This window comes from Triticum urartu, chromosome 4A, assembly GCF_056163025.1.
Source record: "Triticum urartu cultivar PI428250 chromosome 4A, HENAU_Tu73, whole genome shotgun sequence".
NCBI classification, from domain to species: Eukaryota; Viridiplantae; Streptophyta; class Magnoliopsida; order Poales; family Poaceae; genus Triticum; species Triticum urartu.
This window is the reverse complement of record NC_141876.1, coordinates 588,120,764-588,141,366: the sequence shown is the minus strand read 5'-3', so window position 1 is coordinate 588,141,366 and position 20,603 is coordinate 588,120,764. Positions and strand designations below refer to the sequence as shown.

Here is a 20,603-nt window from a genome sequence, read left to right as displayed (position 1 = left end):
TGGTATCATGATATGATACTCAAGCATCTTTTTCTTTATTTAATTCTATGCCAACTCATCAAAATTGCTTAATTGAGATGCATAATACTACCTATGATACTCCCATCACGGACAGCCTTATCGAAGTTTTACAGCCTCGGCTGATGTGGGCTATTTTGGTTGGTAATTTGGAGGAAGCGGGGCCCACCCTAAAGCGGTGATTATTGGGACGAGAAGGATGAGTCCGTTAACTCTGTAAATATCACCTTGCAAGTCTTAACATTTTGTCTTGGATGTTGATAGATTGCATTCAGATGATATTATTTCCCATGCCGCATGATATCCTTGTCAACGATGGAGCATGGAAATTCCCCAGGATGGTAACAGCTTTACATGCAGTGAAACTTCATGCTCGAGGGAGCCAAGACAAGAGAACATAATAATATCAACCAAATATTCGCGGTGACACCCAGCTCTCCTCGATCGGCTACTTATACCAGATAGCCGGCCCATAATTCCTGCACCACAACACAAGAAAGTCTTGCGGCCGGCCGGCACCGTCGTCTAGCTCCCACACTCGCACCGTTGCCCTGTGCAGCAGCAGCATGGCGCGGTCGGAGCAGCAGGGGCTGCAGGTGCTGAGCGCGCTGGACGCGGCCAAGACGCAGTGGTACCACTTCACGGCCATCGTCGTCGCCGGCATGGGCTTCTTCACCGACGCCTACGACCTCTTCTGCATCTCCCTCGTCACCAAGCTCCTCGGCCGCATCTACTACACCGACCTCTCCAAGCCTGACCCCGGCACGCTGCCCCCCGGCGTCGCCGCCGCCGTCAACGGCGTCGCCTTCTGCGGCACGCTCGCCGGCCAGCTCTTCTTCGGCTGGCTCGGCGACAAGATGGGCCGCAAGAGCGTCTACGGCATGACGCTGATTCTCATGGTCATCTGCTCCATCGGCTCGGGGCTCTCCTTCGCGCACACCCCCAAGAGCGTCATGGCCACGCTCTGCTTCTTCCGCTTCTGGCTCGGCTTCGGCATCGGCGGCGACTACCCGCTCTCCGCCACCATCATGTCCGAGTACGCCAACAAGAAGACCCGCGGCGCCTTCATCGCCGCCGTCTTCGCCATGCAGGGCTTCGGCATCCTCGCCGGCGGCATCGTCACCCTCATCATCTCCTCCGCCTTCCGCGCCGGCTTCCACGAGCCGGCCTACCAAGACGACCGCGTCGCCTCCACCGGCACCGAGGCCGACTTCGTCTGGCGCATCATCCTCATGCTCGGCGCCCTGCCGGCCCTGCTCACCTACTACTGGCGGATGAAGATGCCCGAGACGGCGCGCTACACCGCCCTCGTCGCCAAGAACGCCAAGCTCGCCGCCGCCGACATGTCCAAGGTGCTGCAGGTGGAGCTCGAGGACGAGACAGAGAAGATGGACGAGATGGTGAGCCGCGGGGCCAACGACTTCGGCCTCTTCTCGCCGCAGTTCGCGCGGCGCCACGGCCTCCACCTCGTCGGCACGGCGACAACCTGGTTCCTGCTGGACATCGCCTTCTACAGCCAGAACCTGTTCCAGAAGGACATCTTCACGAGCATCAACTGGATCCCCAAGGCGCGCACCATGAGCGCGCTCGACGAGGTGTTCCGCATCTCCCGCGCGCAGACGCTCATCGCCCTCTGCGGCACCGTGCCCGGCTACTGGTTCACCGTCTTCCTCATCGACGTCGTCGGCCGCTTCGCCATCCAGCTCATGGGCTTCTTCATGATGACCGTCTTCATGCTCGGCCTCGCCGTGCCCTACCACCACTGGACCACCCCCGGCAACCAGATCGGCTTCGTCGTCATGTACGCCTTCACCTTCTTCTTCGCCAACTTCGGGCCCAACGCCACCACCTTCGTCGTGCCCGCCGAGATCTTCCCGGCCAGGCTGCGCTCCACGTGCCACGGGATCTCCGCCGCCGCGGGGAAGGCCGGCGCCATGATCGGGGCGTTCGGCTTCCTCTACGCGGCGCAGGACCCGCACAAGCCGGACGCCGGGTACAGGCCAGGCATCGGCGTGCGCAACTCCCTCTTCGTGCTCGCGGGGGTCAACCTGCTGGGCTTCATGTTCACCTTCCTGGTGCCGGAGGCCAACGGGAAGTCGCTCGAGGAGATGTCCGGCGAGGCCCAGGACAACGAGGACCAGGCACGCGCCGCCGCCGTGCAGCCGTCCACGGCGTAGGCCGCCATATATTTCACAACTCGTGCGTGCGTGCTAGTGAAGCAGCTTCAGGCAGGCTGTTGAGTTAGTCCTTAATTTGTTGGGTAATTTGTTTTGTGATACGTACACGCTTAAAATACTACTGTATCTTCGCGGGCCAACCCACCTGCAGGGCCGGCTCCTCATGTACAATATGCCCATGATATATACGTACATCAATCAATCAACTTGCAGTTACAAATGGGTATTGCACTCAAAGTTTAGAGCTACAGTGAGCAAAGCTAACGCTTGCTTGAGAGTTGGTCAGTGATGAGCCTCAAGACTCTCTTCAGTCAACGAAAGAGAAATCTCAAACTATAATTGCACTCTGAGGTGGATAATTTTAATTTTAGTTCCTGTCACTGGTTACTTACTAGATTTCATTAATTTTGTGAGTAGTTGATCTAGGCTAGTCAAGAGTCTCCTCCATTTGTACGTAGTTTTCTAGCACTTCTTAGTCCCTGAGTACTAACCAGTGAAAATAATGTCATGGAGTGAAGTCATCTTCCAAGACTATGACTAAGGCACCATACCGAATCATCTAAACTTTCTTGGTCAAAACCAAATGCATAATTGCATACATAAACCAGCTCAGTTCTCAAAGAGAACAAAAGGTGTCAATCGGGAAAAGAAGAAAGAGATCATTAGGACATGTTTGGTTGTCTGCATCAAACCCAATTCACATATGTTGGTTTAGCTTGATATTAGCACCTTATTTACATGGAAAGAAATGTCCAGACGAGCAGGAGTAAGGTATTGCAACCCACCAACTCAATGGTTGTCCACGTGACAGAGATATAGGTGGATACCGCCTTGCAATTTTCCATCTGAGCACGGTTAAGAAGATCATTAGCACATTTACTTGTGTTGGGTCAAGGTCATTCCCCTTGAGTCAACTCAAATCAGCCTCAAATCAAAGAAACTAACCGAGTCAACCAAAATCATTGATAGTAAACGAACTGGATAAACAGGAAACGAGGCGATCCACACCACAAGGACAAGATCCGGCAATCACGATGGCATCACCATGAATGCGCGAGAAAAATGTGTGTGATGTTACTTCCTGGTTATAGAAATGTGTTAGCTGTGTATGCAATACAACTTGGCAAGCTTGTAAAAGCAACCTCATCAGATAAATTATGTCAGCAAACAAATTTGTGTATGTAAATATTTTAAAGAAATCGGATGGAGAGGGATTTAATTTGGAATAGTTCTTTGGACTATTGCGAACGTAGTTATTACTGGGACCACAATAGCTGGCAAACGTTCGCTAAGAGGGGTTGGCATCGTTGTAGATAACAAGTTTGGTTGTACGGGATCGGCGTTTCTTCAGAACGCATGCCATTTTCTGGAAAGGAGAGAAATTTTACCGCAAAAAGGCAGTATTTGCCGTCCCCCGCCACTTAAAACTGTCCAAAAAAGACGTTCGCTAATAAACAGTACTTCCTAACCACCAATCCACCATGACTAATAAACAGTAAAGAATAATCTGGAGTGAGGTCATCTCGGCAGATTATGCTAGTAATCAGAAGGGATCATTTAAACTTTCTTGGTCAAAATCAAATGTATGATTGCATATAAAAGTGAGATACTTTCGAGGAGAACAAAAGATGACATTGAGCACCCTTGGGCTTGCCGGCTTGGCATAGTCTGAACAACATCAGCTTAAGATGACATAGTCTGAACTGCTCATCCTAGGATCTTTTATCTTTTTTTCGAAACCTCATCCTAGGAATTGACTACATTTCTCGGAAGCACTAGGATCAGGGTATATATCCATGTAGCTTCTAATCAACTCCCTACAAAAGAAAGCACGGCCCACCTTGAGAGGGACAGAGATGAGAGTTGACTTCAAAGGTTTAGAAAATGGAAGAAATTTGACAAATTGTGCCACCTCCCCCCATCTAAATAGCGTCAGCGCTAACCAAGGTTATGCTTGATTCTCATGAGAAAATTGCATTGTATCATCCAGCCATTGTTTAATCATAGGGATGCATGCAAGCGGGTCGACACGATATGCCTTCCCTGCCCATCAATATCCCTGTCGACGGCCTAGTCAAAATGTTTGAGATGCTTATTGGCAACACGATTAGTTTATGCGCCATGCCGTTCATTCTGTCTTGTCACTAACACAACCACGTACAAGTTGACAAATAGCATAGCAGTTAACACGTTAGTGTGGTATAGCTTATAAGTTCCGTCAAAATACCTTATAACTAGCTGCACGGTAAGTCCCCAAATGTTCTCTACTTGTATTTTTTTTCTGAAAGGTCAGAGGGGGTAAAACACCACCTGCATATTTTTCATTCATAGTTGCCTATGAGGCTTTTGTAGCCTCTTACAAGATAGGTTCAAATCGATATCCAGTGGTGGAGCTAGCAAATTGCCAAAGCCTGGGCATGTCATAAGCTATATTTACTACCACAAGTGTCGTATTTGGATAAACGTCATGTGTAGTATATGCACTTCTTTTTCATATAACGTAGAAGTACATAAAAACATTAGATACAATAACAAATAATTTTCTTAAACAATTTGACGTTTATTATACTAGAAAAAGTCCAAGCTCCGATGTTTATGTTCATCCCTTTGATGTAGGCTTTGCTGCGATTCCACTTGTGAATTCCTTTATTTAAACAAAAAAATATGTTCAAATCGAAAATTTAAACAAGCATAATTTGAATTGGCACAATCAATGTTGAATCACACAATTTGTCGTTAAATTCTATAGAACTACTCACCTAGTTGTCGCACCCCCGTCGGAGCTAGATGTAATTCCGGTGAGGGAGTCGCCGCTTTGGCCCTCGTGCTTGTGCTTTCGATTGTGACTGTCACTGGCCGGAGTCGAGGCCCAGCCGCTTGCCATATATCTGGTCGGCCTCTTGCCGGCTCGCCGCACTCCGCCACCGGCCAGTACGCCGCCTAGATCGACGGGTAGCTAGGACAGTGTGCGCGCCGCCGATCGTCAGTTCCATGTGGCGAATCGCAAGTCCTTCCTCTAACAAGATGGCTTCCTCAATCAATGGATTCTAAATCGTCTTTCACGAGTTGGCTTCTCTTATGGGCTGCTGCGAGCATGGCCTATGGCCTCCTGTTTGTAGCGATAAAGGCCCAGTACGCAATGGAATGCTCAAACTGGCCCACACAGTGCATTTTGTTTTGTTTCCGACGTTTATTTCGCAATTTTTCAGCATATTTCTCTTTTTTTGCGGGTATTTTCAGCATATTTCAACTTGTAAGGGGTTGTTTGGATACGGGATTTATACCAAACTTGTTTCCACTAATCTCTATATACTATTAAAAAGGGATCCACCCTTGTCGTGATGGTTCGACCTCCTTCTTCTCACGTATGATCCATCCTCTCACCCACTGCTTCTTCCATCCCCGCCTGAAAAAAAGGCAAAAAAAGAAGAAGAAAGGAGACCCGCGACCCATGAACGCATTTCCCACGCGCACGTAGTCGTCTTCGTCGTGATGGTTCGACCTCCTACCTAGCTCGATTTCCATATGGTAAAAAGGATCAGGCCAAGAGCGCACACAGTTCAGGCGTGAAAAAAGGGAAGTTATAAAATCAGCGCACGCACGCACGACTTGGTAGAAACTGCCGCAACCCACACATAGATGTCCCGAGTCAATTACGCTGATGGTGCTTGAACTTGACGCAAACAGTCACTTTGGTGCTAGAACTAGTGACATACTTTGAATTGGTGCAATAACTTGGCTCGTGCATGCAATGAATTGGTGCAATAACTTGGCTCATGCATGCAAAAACGATGCAAATCTATGCCTTGAGTTGCTGACTAGGCACGCCAGCATGGTGTGGGGCTCACTGTTAGTGACCCAAAGGTAGAGAGGAGGGCGTCTGGCCAGTTTTTCTTATGAAAACACCCTCAATTTTTCTCATTTCTCACAAAAAAGCCCATGACGACGTTGGAGAGGTGGCATTTCATTTTTTTTGCCTGTATGACCCGCTGGATCCCGTCTATTACTACATAGCGAAAATTATCTATTAAAAAAGAGGCACCTGCATCTTGAGCCGGACTGCCGTTGGTAACTCGGACTCGGTGCTGGCCAGTACAGCCTTCACGCCTTTCGTTTTAAAAATATAAATATTATACCTAATTTTTTTAGTATTCAAATATAAATACTATACATATATATTTTGAATTATAAAAATGTTTGCATAATTTAGAAAAATCTTATAGTTTTAAAATTACAATTTAAATTGTGTTTCTACTTCTACAAACACTTCAAAGGGATCTAGAAGGAAATTTGCGGGTCGCTGTCTTGGGTCAAGGTCCTTTCCCCGAGTCAGCCCAAATCAACTGAGTCAACCCAAATCATTGCTGGAAAAAGAACTGGACAGGCCGGAAATGAGGTGATCCACAACATGAGGGCAAGATCCGACAATCACGATGTCATCGACATAAATGCGCAAGAAAATTGTGTGTTATTTTTCTCTTTGGTTACAGAAATCTGTTAAATCGTACTCCCTCCGTTTCTAAATATACGTCCTTTTAGAGGTTTCAATATAAACTACATATGGATGTATATAGATGTATTTTAGAGTGTAGATTCACTCATTTTGCTCCGTATGTAATTCATATTAAAATCTTTAAAAAGACTTATATTTAGGAACGAAAGGAGTATATGCAAAAAGAACGCAGCAAGCGTTGTAAAAGCAAGCTCATTAGATACATTATGTCAACCCAAATAATTGTGTACGCAAATATTTTCAGAAAATCACAGAGAGATGGATTTAATTTGGACAATGGCGCGCGTGGTTATAGCTGTTGGTGTTCACCCTCTAGTCTCAGACTAGCAGAGTTCCATACTTTGAGCTCTGATTCAAGTACAAACACTAGCTGCCACACGTACGGCTGGCTCATTTTGCTCGCCGTGCTGCAAATGCGTGTAACTGTCAAATCTTAGAGAGTAAGCACTCTTCGTAGCCAAAGAATTAACCTCAAGTGAAGAGAGATTATTTGCCGTGATCGTACTTGGTGTATTGGTCTGTTTATATAGTACACATACATGTTCAATTACAAGTCACTGGTACGTCGATAGTCAAGAGAGAGGTCTATCGACCTTCTACATTCTAGCACTAACTCGTCACATTTGACACAGTCAACGAAATTAGTGAAAGCTCAGACAAGTATAGCACTCTGAGATGGATAATTTTAATTGCAGACCCTATGATGGTGACTTATTGCTAAGATTAATTTCCGCAGATTATGCTAGCAATTAAGGCAGCGGAAGGGATCATCCAAACTTTCCTGGTCAAAAAGAATTGCATGATGGCATATCAAATTAAAATGAGATCATTCTTGAAGAACAAAAGTTGGCACTGAGCACCCTTCGGCTTGGCATAGTCTCTGAACAACAGTAGCTTAAGATGGCATAGTTTGAACTGCCCATCCTAGGATTTTTTATCTTCTTTTCGAAACCTCATCCTAGGGATTGACTACATTTCTCAGAAGCACCAGGATCATGATACATATCCATGCAGCTTCTAGTCAACTGCCTGCAAGAGAGGGCCAGCTCTCACCTTGAGAGTGGCAGAGATGAGACAAGACTTCGAAGCATTACAAGATGGGAATTTTTTTACGACATGCGCCACCTCTGCGTCAGCGCTAACCAAGGATTGCTTAGAAATATGCCTGATCTCACGAACAATTTGCATCGGGCATGTCATCCGGACACTTGTTTAATCTGGAAGGATGCAAGCGGGCAGACACGATATGCCTTCCCTGCTCATCGATATACCTGTCGACGGCCAAGTCAAAAATCCGTGTCTTGCTTTGAGATGCTTTTCAACAACGAAGATTAGTTTATGCGCCATGCCGTTCAGTTTGTCTTGTCACTAACACAATCGCACAAGTTGACAAGGAGTAGTAGTATATCAACTAAAACACGTTAGGCTTGTATGAATTATCAACTTGACCCTCTCGCTGCCACCGCCAGGGCGCATCGCGGATTTTAAGAAAAACAATGTAATTTGAAAAATTGTTCACGATTTCTTTTGTTTTGGCTTTTTTCAAAAATATCTTTGGGAATTCCAAAAAATGTTTGGAATTTCGCATTGTCCGGCCTTATCAAAAAAGTTTAAATTTTCAAAAATCATTCTCATATTTAAAAATATTCTTTGGAATAAAAAATCGGTCCCTACCATGCAAAGAACCGAGCCGCTATAGAGCACCGAATCAAATCGCTATAGTGCACCGAACCGGTCACTACAGTGCAACGAACCGAGCTGCCACGGTGCACCGGGTCACTACAGTACTTGGACCGAGTCGCTACAGCGTGAGGTAATGGGTCGGCCGAGTTGGGAAGCTCGCCTATGAGAAGCACTAGCTATGTGACACAGCGAACGGTAACAACAGATACTGTTATCCGAGGCAGGCAGCGATGCAATTTCCGTGGCAGGTGCCTGGGGCGTCCCAGGGCTACTGGACCATCACAAACACTGTAGATGCGCGCAACTTTCTTTCTGTGATTTTCCTATTGGGATTTTAACTGTTTTGCATCGGTTTCTATTGTTTTTCTTTTCCTTTTTCTGCGGTTTTCTTCAGGTTTTCATTTTTTTTGTTTTCTTTCTTTCTTTGATTCTCATTTTTTTGGTGTTTATTTTTCTTTTCTTTTGTGTTTTTAGAACATCTTTAATATTTTTATACACATTGTACGTTTTTCAATACATCGAGAACATTTCTTGTAGATGTTTAAAATTCCTAATACATCATTAACCTTTTTTTCAAATATATTTTTTGATGCATATTGTTTTTCATACACATTGTACATTTTTGGTGTATAGATAAACACTTTTTATATACATTTATCTTTTTCTAATACAGGTTTTTAAGACCGAATATATGCGGCTACAGTTGGATGGCGTCCTCCTACATCTGTGTCCGTGGGCTGATCCCCCTATTCATGAACAGATGGAGGAGGATTTTCTCGGGTTGCCATTAGACATGTCCTAAGCCCATCCAAAGGGAGAAGAACAAAGGCAAAAAGAAGATCCATGGGTGGGATCTCTAATTAAAGTTATCCATCTCAGAGTGCAATTACAGTTTGAGCTTTCTCTTTCGTTGACCTGAGGTTCTTTAATTTGGCTACGAAGAGATGCATCAGCTTACGACTCATCATTCACCAACTGTCGAGCAAGTGGTAGCTCACTCTCTAAGCTTTGACACATTGTTTTTTATCTATATATTATGGACATATACATGAGCTGGCCCGGCAAACATATTGTGCTTTGAGTACTTGCACCTGGATCTATCTATCGTGTACGTATCATAAAACAAATCAGAATCTTTGAGCAGACTAACGTGGACAGCCTGCATGCAGCTGCCTCGCTAGCACGCACGCACGAATATATGGCGGCCTACGCCGTGGACGGCTGCACGGCGGCGGCGCGTGCCTGGTCCTCGTTGTCCTGGGCCTCGCCGGACATCTCCTCGAGCGACTTCCCGTTGGCCTCCGGCACCAGGAAGGTGAACATGAAGCCCAGCAGGTTGACCCCCGCGAGCACGAAGAGGGAGTTGCGCACGCCGATGCCTGGCCTGTACCCGGCGTCCGGCTTGTGCGGGTCCTGCGCCGCGTAGAGGAAGCCGAACGCCCCGATCATGGCGCCGGCCTTCCCCGCGGCGGCGGAGATCCCGTGGCACGTGGAGCGCAGCCTGGCCGGGAAGATCTCGGCGGGCACGACGAAGGTGGTGGCGTTGGGCCCGAAGTTGGCGAAGAAGAAGGTGAAGGCGTACATGACGACGAAGCCGATCTGGTTGCCGGGGGTGGTCCAGTGGTGGTAGGGCACGGCGAGGCCGAGCATGAAGACGGTCATCATGAAGAAGCCCATGAGCTGGATGGCGAAGCGGCCGACGACGTCGATGAGGAAGACGGTGAACCAGTAGCCGGGCACGGTGCCGCAGAGGGCGATGAGCGTCTGCGCGCGGGAGATGCGGAACACCTCGTCGAGCGCGCTCATGGTGCGCGCCTTGGGGATCCAGTTGATGCTCGTGAAGATGTCCTTCTGGAACAGGTTCTGGCTGTAGAAGGCGATGTCCAGCAGGAACCAGGTTGTCGCCGTGCCGACGAGGTGGAGGCCGTGGCGCCGCGCGAACTGCGGCGAGAAGAGGCCGAAGTCGTTGGCCCCGCGGCTCACCATCTCGTCCATCTTCTCTGTCTCGTCCTCGAGCTCCACCTGCAGCACCTTGGACATGTCGGCGGCGGCGAGCTTGGCGTTCTTGGCGACGAGGGCGGTGTAGCGCGCCGTCTCGGGCATCTTCATCCGCCAGTAGTAGGTGAGCAGGGCCGGCAGGGCGCCGAGCATGAGGATGATGCGCCAGACGAAGTCGGCCTCGGTGCCGGTGGAGGCGACGCGGTCGTCTTGGTAGGCCGGCTCGTGGAAGCCGGCGCGGAAGGCGGAGGAGATGATGAGGGTGACGATGCCGCCGGCGAGGATGCCGAAGCCCTGCATGGCGAAGACGGCGGCGATGAAGGCGCCGCGGGTCTTCTTGTTGGCGTACTCGGACATGATGGTGGCGGAGAGCGGGTAGTCGCCGCCGATGCCGAAGCCGAGCCAGAAGCGGAAGAAGCAGAGCGTGGCCATGACGCTCTTGGGGGTGTGCGCGAAGGAGAGCCCCGAGCCGATGGAGCAGATGACCATGAGAATCAGCGTCATGCCGTAGACGCTCTTGCGTCCCATCTTGTCGCCGAGCCAGCCGAAGAAGAGCTGGCCGGCGAGCGTGCCGCAGAAGGCGACGCCGTTGACGGCGGCGGCGACGCCGGGGGGCAGCGTGCCGGGGTCGGGCTTGGAGAGGTCGGTGTAGTAGATGCGGCCGAGGAGCTTGGTGACGAGGGAGATGCAGAAGAGGTCGTAGGCGTCGGTGAAGAAGCCCATGCCGGCGACGACGATGGCCGTGAAGTGGTACCACTGCGTCTTGGCCGCGTCCAGCGCGCTCAGCACCTGCAGCCCCTGCTGCTCCGACCGCGCCATGCTGCTGCTGCACAGGGCAACCGTGCGAGTGTGAGAGCTAGACGACGGTGCCGGCCGGCCGCAAGACTTTCTTGTGTTGTGGTGCAGAAATAATGGGCCGGCTATCTGGTATAAGTAGCCGATCGAGGAGAGCTGGGTGTCACCGCGAATATTTGGTTGATATTATTAGGGATAAGTATTTTCGTCCCTTAGTTCTTTCGAAAATATAGAAATAATCCCACAACTTTAAAACCAGCAAAACCTAGTTCCTCAACTTCTCAAACCGGATAAGTTTAGTCCCTTGTATTACTTCGAGTGGTTTCAGATTTAGTTTTGACCAAAACTTGACATGTCATCTGGGTTTGACCGCCATGTCACCATCCAAGTCACAAAAGCGACTCCTAATCCCATCTTACTTCCTCTCTCGCGCACTCTCTCGTCCCACTTCTCACAGCAATCACAGAGAGAAGAGCACGGAGAATACCCAACACACCATACACTCAGGCATTTAGCTCGTCGGAGAGCAGAGAAGCAGCACTTCGGCCTCACGATTCCATAACCGTCATCCTCGTTCATGCGGCAGACGTCCCAAGCATACTCATGTCGCCGTACGCACGAACACAACAAGCACGCCGGCAATACATCTAGCTAGGTGCACAAACAAGAAAGCATGTTGCCCGCCTAGCTAGTCAGCCACACGCAAATGTTGGGCGCCTCGGCCAACCTTAGCAAGCCGGCGCACTGGCCCGAGCGAGCCCGCATGCAGCACCAGGCACCCTGGTCGGCGTCGCCGCCGCGCGCTTTGGCCTGCCCCACCGGTGCCCGACGCAGCTCACGCTGGGCGCCATGGTGTGCTCTTGCTCACTCAATGATTTGTGCCACCGCCATCGCGCATGATTTGTACGGCCGCACCAGGTCACGCCGGGCGCCCTAGGTTTGACCAACATCATGTACGATTTGAGCCGCCGCTCCAGGCCAGGAGAAGGCAGCTGTTGGGTAGGGCGAGGACGCACCGGTCGGCGTCGACATCCATGGGCGTGCTGACCGCTCCCTCGCCTCGTAGCGTCAGCGAGGTTGAGTTCGAGTGGGAGAGCTCCATGGCCACGGACCACGGGAGCTTCTCGGCCTGCTGTGGGAGTTCAGAGGGTGGAAGAGAGAAAGAGAAGAGAGAGAGTGGAGAGAGGAAGAAGATGAAGTTGAGACGGACGATGATGTGGCAGGTCAACAGTCAAAACCATGCCATATCAGCCCAAAACCACCCAAAGCAACTTGGGGGACTAAAAATATCTGGTTTCAACAATTGAGGGACTATGTTTTCCTGGTTTTAAAGTTGAGGAATCATTTCTATATTTTTAAAAGAATTGAGGGATGAAAAATATACTTTTCCCATATTATTATGTTCTCTTGTCTAGGCTCCCTCGAGCATGAAGTTTCACTGCATGTAAAGCTGTTACCATCCTGGGGAATTTCCATGCTCCATCGTTGACAAGGATATCATGCGGCATGGGAAATAATATCATCTGAATGCAACCTATCAACATCCGAGCCAAACCCTAAAAAAAAAACATCCGAGCCAAAATGTTAAGACTTACAAGGTGATATTTACAGAGTTTTTTTTTTGCAGGAAAAACTTTCAATCTATTCATCTTCAATCATGGTAGTACAACGAACACTAGAAATAATAAAAATTACATCCAGATCCGTAGACCATCTAGCGACGACAACAAGCACCGAAGCGAGCCGAAGGCGCGCCGCTGTCATCGCCCCTCCCTCGCCGGAGCCGGGCAAACGTTGTTGTAATAGATAGTCGGGAAGTCGTCGTGCTAAGGCCCCATGGAACCAACGCTTCAGAACAGCAACCGCCGCAGATGAAGAGTGTAGATTAAAAGAATCCAACCTGAAGACACACGAACGAAGACGAACGACGAACAGATCCGAACAAATCCACCAAAGGCCGATCTGCCGGAAACACACCTCCACACGCCCACCGATGATGCTAGACGCATCACCGGAACGGGGGCTAGGCGAGGAGACCTTTATTCCATCATCAGGGAGCCGCCGCCGTCTCGTCTTCCTGAGCAGGACACAAGCCCTAACAAAGCTTTAAAATAGATCTAAAAACGGAGCCCTCCCACCGGCAAGGGTCGAGATCCACTCTGCCTTCATGGCCCTAAGGCCACCGGAGACGGGACGGACCGGCACCGGCGCCGGCGGGAGGCAAAGAATCCTAGTTTGTTTGGAGGCGGCGGCTGTAGCTAGGTGGAGGCTCGGAGTTATTAGACTTACAGGAGATAACGAGCAATGCTACACCCACGAAGACTTACGTCGAGTTTTACGTAAATTGACACTTGTCAATTTGTGATTGGAGACAGGGGGAGAAGGGGCCCACACCCCTAGAAATCGGGGGGGGGGGGGGGTGAAGGAAAGTTATGTAACCCTTAGTAAAATGCTACGTGTGTAGTATTATTCGTTGATAACCTACGAGCAATGCTAGACTCACGGGCAGTTTACAGGGGATTAACGGGGTGGTTAGGCATGATTGGTTGAAATTTAATTAAGTGAGACGGGCCCATCGGCCTGTAGAGTCCGTTGTTTCTTTCTGTGCATGTAGTATTATCGATAATAGACTGATCCTTCTTCCCGCACTACCCCCCCCCCTAATTTTAGGGTGGGCCCGCTTCCTCCAAGTTACCAATCAAAATAGATCACATCATCCGAGCCCATAAAACTACGGTAAATCTACTAGTTGCACCATTACTCATCTCCGAGCAGAGGGAGTGCCACTATGTTCTCGAGGAGCTAGCCTTATTCACCAAGCTCACACGAGAACATGCATGGTTCGTCGACCACATTTTCTGCGAGACTGCGACCACTGTCCTGACATGCCACCGCCTGCTCTGGGCGCGACGACTAAGCTGAAACCCACTCCCCCTTGCTGCTCTGGTGGCACAAGGTACCCAAGGGGAACTGAGCTATGTGCTGGCTACCCAAGGCCTCCAAGGAGTAAGCGACGTAACCATCATCATTGCCCGCTATAGCGACCTTGAGCTAGGGGATCCCGATGAGCCCACTGCCCCACGGGGATGGAATAGAACTAAAAAGGCTTCCAAAGAGGGGACCAACGGCATTGCGGCGCTATTGTTGGCACCAACCAAAGGTCGGAACTGGGTTTTCGCGTGGAGCTCCTCCGCACACGAGAAAGGGGCGACATCCAGACACATTGGAAGCACCACACATCGCACGACACTCCATCGACGTCATGATAGATATCATCTGAACCTAGATATCAAAACCCTTATTAGATGTGGTTTAGCTTCGATGATTCATGACTCTGGTAGAATTAACAAGCAAATTTGTTGAGTTCCAAAAGAAAAAGAAGAAGCAAATATTCAACGATAATTGCATATTTCATACTCCTCAAGTCTTAGCTAGCTGCTTTAACAATTATTGCGATCACTTTGTCTATCAAAATTGCGTCTTTCACACGAAGCTATGGTTCGATGTGCTTAGTTTTTGAACGTCAAGTCAAACAACTGCGTCAAGCCTACTTAATTCGAAGCAACGTACCCACCGGTGTGGAAAGTGCCATTAATTGATACCCGTGCGTTGGGATATGTATTTGTTAGTCCCTTTGTCTCATAATTGTTGTCGTAGTTTTAGTTTAAATTTGAACTAAAACCACGACAATAATGATGGAATGGAGGGAGTGTTATATTCAAGAAACAATGCAAAATATTCCTTGTTAATTCACTGAACCAACGATCATGCATGCAAGCGGTGAACGATGTCATGTGGAGGGTGGAAGATGCATTTTGTAGTCCGTTCGGGAACGCGCTTTCCTGTCCTCTTGCCGTTTGGTTGCTATCCATCCAGATTCTTAAACTAAACCAAACTTCGTGGGAACTCTTGGGATCAACAGTTTGATGGCATATCCTGGAATCTTTAGACCCTAAGGTCTCGAGCTAAAGCGTGTCGCAGGAGGACGAGGTGACACACGTGGATGAAAACAGTCTGCGTACGTACGTGAGCACACAAATTTGACAATCTTTGTTTTGGCTCCGTCGTGTAGAACACACATGGCATTTGGCGGGCGTGGTACCCATGATTATGTTTTCCCACGAGAGCTGAGACGACAAGCACAAGACGCTTTGTAGAATATGAAATAGAAAATTACGAATCCCGACAAAAATAAGAGATCTGCTAAGGCAACATCACAAGACATGCCCAAAAGCGAAAACAAAAGACCATCCAGCATGCCGCTAAACCAGGCCTTGTCCCGCTGCCTACATGGCAGGTGCCATTGCTGTAAAACAAAGCTAAAAAAATTAAACACCGAGTCAAAAGCATGCCGAGAAGATCCGCTCAATATCCCTGGTCTCCCTAGTCGTTGATGGCAACATCATGAGAAATATCATCTGAACCCAGCTATATCAAAACTCACACTCCTAAATAGTTCAGCTTTGATAACTCATGAGTCCGCCATAATTAACAATTAAATTTAATGAGTTTCAAAAAGAAAAGAAGAAGCAAATTCAACGGACATTGCGTATTTTATACGCCTCAAGTAGTCTTAGCCGCTTTAACAACTCCTGTGATAACTTTAATTACCAAAATTGTGTCTTTAACACAAACGTACAGTAGACCGTGTTTAGTTTTTGAACGTCAAGTCAACCACGGCGCCAGCTGTGTAAGTGTGCCATAATTTGAAGCAACGTACCTACCAGTCCGACAGGAGGGAAATTGGTATCTCGATAGGTTGCAATATTTATTTATTATTATTCACGAAATAATGCAAGATATTTCCCACTCCCTCCTACTGATGTACTGTAAAAGGACTTTATGGATATTTTAATATGCACTATATACGGACAAATACACTGAAACACGTCTATATACATCGGATTTAGAAAAAAGTTAGAACTTTGTGAACAGAGGGAGTATTTACTAAACCAATGAGGCAAGGGCTGAACCGATGTTATTTGGAGATGGAAAATGCATTTTGTAATCCGGTTGGGAACACGCTTTCAAGTCCTGCATTTTGGTTGCTGTCCGAGATCACTAGACTAAGCATGAGATGCAACCACGTGGGAACTCTTGGGATCAACAACATGGTATATCCGATCCTGGAACCTTTAGACCCTGATGTCTCGATCGAGCTAAACTCTCATCCACCTACGGGACCCAGCCCCAGCATCAAAGGCGATTTTTGATTGTCCTCCAGGGAGCGGTTGTTCTACGCCCTAACTCGATGCGTTCACGTAAGAAAATATAGTAAAATATTTTTTTAAACCCAAAATTTTGTGGAAATGATGATAAACAAATGTTATAGATGCTTGCAAAGTTTGGTGGTCAAATGACATTTGAGGAGTTTTGTAAAAAACAAATTACTCAAATCTACTCAAATTGTACGTGCACTGTTTGAGCACAACTTGTAATTTTCTTTTGTAGAGCTCCTCGGATGTCATTTGACTACCAAATTTTGCAACCATCTATAACATTTGTTCATTATCATTCCCACAAAATTTCAGATTTCTTTGAAATGATTTGTTTTTTTTTGCGTGTGTGTAGTCATGGGTGCACCGAGCTGGGATTCAGCCACTACTTTCCCTTCTCCTCCATTGTCATCACGCTCCTTCGCCGGTAGACCACCGGTCTCCTCCTCTTCCGTTGGTTCCATCGGTGGGGGTGTACGGAATGGCCACGACCTATTGGCGGGAGCCATAGTTTAGTTTGTCTTAGGGGCATTACGTTGTCCTTTCACTTCGGCCATTTCCATGATAGTGGTGGTGGCGGTGTTCAATAATGGTTTCTCCGACTTCTTCTCTGGCCTAGGCATTGTGTGCGCCATCAGATCCAGCAATGAGCTTGGGTGGATAGTGTCTTCACCTTCCACTGCTTCGGCTTATCCGAGGGTGGCGGCAGCAATGTTCAAAAGTCTCCCCCGACTTCGGCAGTGGGTGCACCATCGGATCTAACGAAGAGATTGGGTGGACAAGTTTGCCTTTCTCTCTGTGGAAACAGTAGGAGTTGCTTGTGTCTTCGTTGGATCGATGCTACTTGCATTAACGACGCCAATCTTGTCTTTTCATTACCCGGGAGAACACCTACGGATATCGACCGAGTGTGATTTTCTCCTTCGGGCCGTGTACCTTTTGGGGACGATGTTGCCAACATTCTGGTAGTCTGTGTGGCTACCACTCTTTTGTTCCCATGAAGACTCGAAATGCCAGCGACAATAACATCCATGCTCCATCGGCATGTGCAGGGTGGAAAGAATTTTTTTAGGGGTTCTTTTGTAATGCTTATGTTTGACTAACATAGAGCTCCGACTCCTTCGGAAAAAAAAGTCTCAACCTAAAGAGTGTTCCAGGAGGACGAGGTGTGAGCACACAAATTTGACAATCTTTTGTTTTGACCCCGTGTAAAATACACGACATGTGGCTGCTGCGGTACGCCGGTACCCATGTCTATGTCTATGCTTTCCCACGGTGCAGGTGTAGTATTTTTATTTTCCACCAGAGAGTATAGACACAAGCATACCGTGAATCCGGACGATCATGCATGCAAGGGAATTCATGGCATATGCTCGTGGATATCCGGTTAAGCCTTTGACGATGACCGCCCAATTTAGATAGAATATAACGGCCAGCTACGGCTAGCAGTTGATGAGTTGACGTTGAAGGAGACAGAATGGATACCATATAATGCAATCATATGCGTCGTCTTAGCTAACGTTAGCTGGGGAGTTTGTTATCGATGGCTAGTAGGGCTTAATTTGGTTAGTTAATTGATGAGCTAATAATACAAAATCTGCATTTATCTACTAACATGCACCTGTGCTGTTCGTGGGTTAATTCAGCATGATTCGTTCTCATGTGTTCTTTTTTTTCGCGGATGGTTCTCATGTGTTCTGTGTTAGATATAAAAATTCTCGTGTTTTCTGTTCATGAGAGCACCAGCCTTACCCCCCCCCCCCCCCCCCCCCCCCTCCAAAAAAAAGTTGTAACGGTGTATTTCTTCAGAAATTTTGGTGTAGCTTTCTTGTTCTTTTTATTTTGAAAGTTCTGAAGTAATTATGTTACCGCTTTAGTCTTGGTGGTGTAGTGTTCCATCTTTACTGTGTTGGTGTAGTGTTCCATCATTACTGTGTTGGTATGCATGACACCTTGCTGCCCGTTTCCCTGACCTTCTTTCATGTTTGTTAATGACTGTGGTTAATGGAAATTAAGATGGTAAAGTCAACTAGCTTTGCCTGTCCGGTTTGCACTTGTTTGGCCATTATTCAAGCTCCATAGTTATCCAAAAGTTCCAATGGATATGAGGGCACATGCTCTCCTTGTGAACTGAATTCAATTGAAATCATAAGTTTTCCTTTTTGTATCCAGTGATATCATCGATCAATATTCAGTTGTCATACTTCCTTACTCCTTTTCTTATTGAACTACTTAGGACATCCCCAATGCTGACCTGTAAATGGACATCTCAAATGTCCGTTTTTATGTCCGGACATGGTCCGCGGACATGATGCCGGGGAGAGCCATGTAACGCTATTCACAAATTAATCTGTATTTGTTCGGTTGGGAGGAGACAGAAGAGACGTGCTATGCATGTGAAGAGAGAGAAAAGAGAGAAGAACCACGTGGAGGCTTCGTGTTGGTCAAGTGCATGTCCGGACTCCGGCAAATCCCCCCACGTTCGTTGGATGGCAAAAGTGATCCGGACACTATGATCCGGACATAAGTGGAGGTTTGAGGGTCCGCTTTGAAGATAGCCTTATGAACACACGACGCTATTGATCTTTAAAAAAAATCTTGGTACTTGCTTGTTGGTTAGTCTTGCTCATCTATGGTAATGTGCACAAGTAAATAGAGCATTAATACATCTGGATTTGGTTTCACACTTAATTTCTGAAACAATGCTCACACTTCTCCTTTTCATTTACTTTAATATTAGACGTGCATTGGTCAAAACCATTTACTACAAAGTTGTATTAAATCAAAGACACTTATTTTAGGACAGAGGGAATATTTAGACAATTGCAGATGGTGTTCTCACAAGTAGCTAGGGAAGTATATCATAGTAACTTGAGTTCTTCTCCTGTGCTTGTCCGTGAGTACCTGCATTTCCACATCACATGTAGTTGTGACATGTTTTTCTTTGTGAGAGCACAAACATATTCCTGGAGAGAGCATTTTCTACCGTGCCTGTGCATGCATGCACCGTTTTTACCTACCGAGATCCAGGAGTGCTGCACAGGAGAGAAACAGGCCGCCCCACCACCGACGAAAAAAGATGGAGGGGGGAAGGGGGCGGTGGCTGGTGGCACTAGTTTTGCGCCCGGGAGCGCACAAGGCCAACTATGAGCTAGCAGTACCATACATGGCTTCAAATCTCCAAGCAAATCAAGGGCTCTCCCATGCACGAGCCCGTGCATGGGATATTTGATTTTCTCCATATGTACATCAATGGCGTAGCGATGATTGGTTGACACCCGAGCCAAAAATTACACCCAAAATTATCCTAATTTTAAGGCATACAAAAGTAAAGCTCTGTTACATAACTAGTAAGAACATGAACACAATATTTAATGACTTGCTTCAACCCAAAGTTACCCAAAAAGGAACTACAGAATTAGAAAACTCAAGACGTACAAAACTACATGATTTTTGAGAAATAGAAAACTAATGATTTTCTACATTGGCAAAACTATAGAAGTACAAAACTAATTATTGAACCCTAAACTAAGGAGACTTTGCAAGGGAACGAGCATGAATCTAGTGAAGGATTGAATTGAGGAATCATGCATATCAACATTCAATCAAGGCAAAGTGTCAGGGCGGATGTTGGATGATTGGTGGTGACCGATTCCTTAAGGGGAAATTATTGGGCATATCCAAATAGGGAGAGCCCAGGGGAAATTATTGGGCATATCCAAATAGGGCGGATGTTGGATGATTGGTGGTGACCGATTTCTTAAGGCTGAGAGGGAGAGAAGGGAAGCTGGTCCCCAAAGTTAGGGTTCATCTCGCACGGGCAAGGGCATGCACTACAAATACATATTAGATGCTTAGCGCGCTGAATACAAGTAAATGCGAATGCAATGCACACACTCCTCTTTGCTAGTTTCTCACTGAGCCGTCTATCTAAGCGTTTTACCTTCCAAATTTTGGCAAGCTTCCCGAAGCTTCAGGGTCGGTTTTGGGAAGCTTCTGGTCCATTCTTTTTCTGCCATTTTCGCTTGGTTTTGTTGGTTTTCACCCAGTTTTATTATTCTTTCTTTTTCATTTTTCTTATCCCTTTTATTTTTTTCATGAAAGTTTTTCCAAATGCATGATTTTTTTTCAAATGCGTGACCTTTTCAAAATCGTGAAAAATAAAATCCTCAAACTTTTCAAATTCGTGAACGTCTTTTCAAA

The 20,603-nt window shown here is 47.3% G+C and overlaps 2 protein-coding genes across 2 annotated transcripts; one reads left to right on the top strand and one right to left on the bottom strand.

Annotated features, from left to right (window-relative positions):
• The first annotated feature begins 491 nt into the window (after positions 1-491).
• LOC125553006 (putative inorganic phosphate transporter 1-8) lies at positions 492-2,397 on the top strand. Its single transcript, XM_048716735.2, has one exon. It carries the CDS (start codon positions 585-587, stop codon positions 2,193-2,195), a length of 1,611 nt encoding a protein of 536 aa, XP_048572692.2. The 5' UTR covers positions 492-584; the 3' UTR covers positions 2,196-2,397.
• Positions 2,398-9,222: 6,825 nt separating this feature from the next.
• LOC147976879 (putative inorganic phosphate transporter 1-8) lies at positions 9,223-11,302 on the bottom strand. Its single transcript, XM_087519086.1, has one exon. It carries the CDS (start codon positions 11,206-11,208, stop codon positions 9,598-9,600), a length of 1,611 nt encoding a protein of 536 aa, XP_087375212.1. The 5' UTR covers positions 11,209-11,302; the 3' UTR covers positions 9,223-9,597.
• Between the last annotated feature and the right edge of the window lie 9,301 nt (positions 11,303-20,603).

What these genes read in the sequence shown, in the direction of transcription:
- LOC125553006 (XM_048716735.2), top strand. Translation starts at nt 585, where the DNA reads ATGGCGCGGTCGGAGCAGCAGGGGCTGCAGGTGCTGAGCGCGCTGGAC.
- LOC147976879 (XM_087519086.1), bottom strand. Translation starts at nt 11,208, where the DNA reads ATGGCGCGGTCGGAGCAGCAGGGGCTGCAGGTGCTGAGCGCGCTGGAC.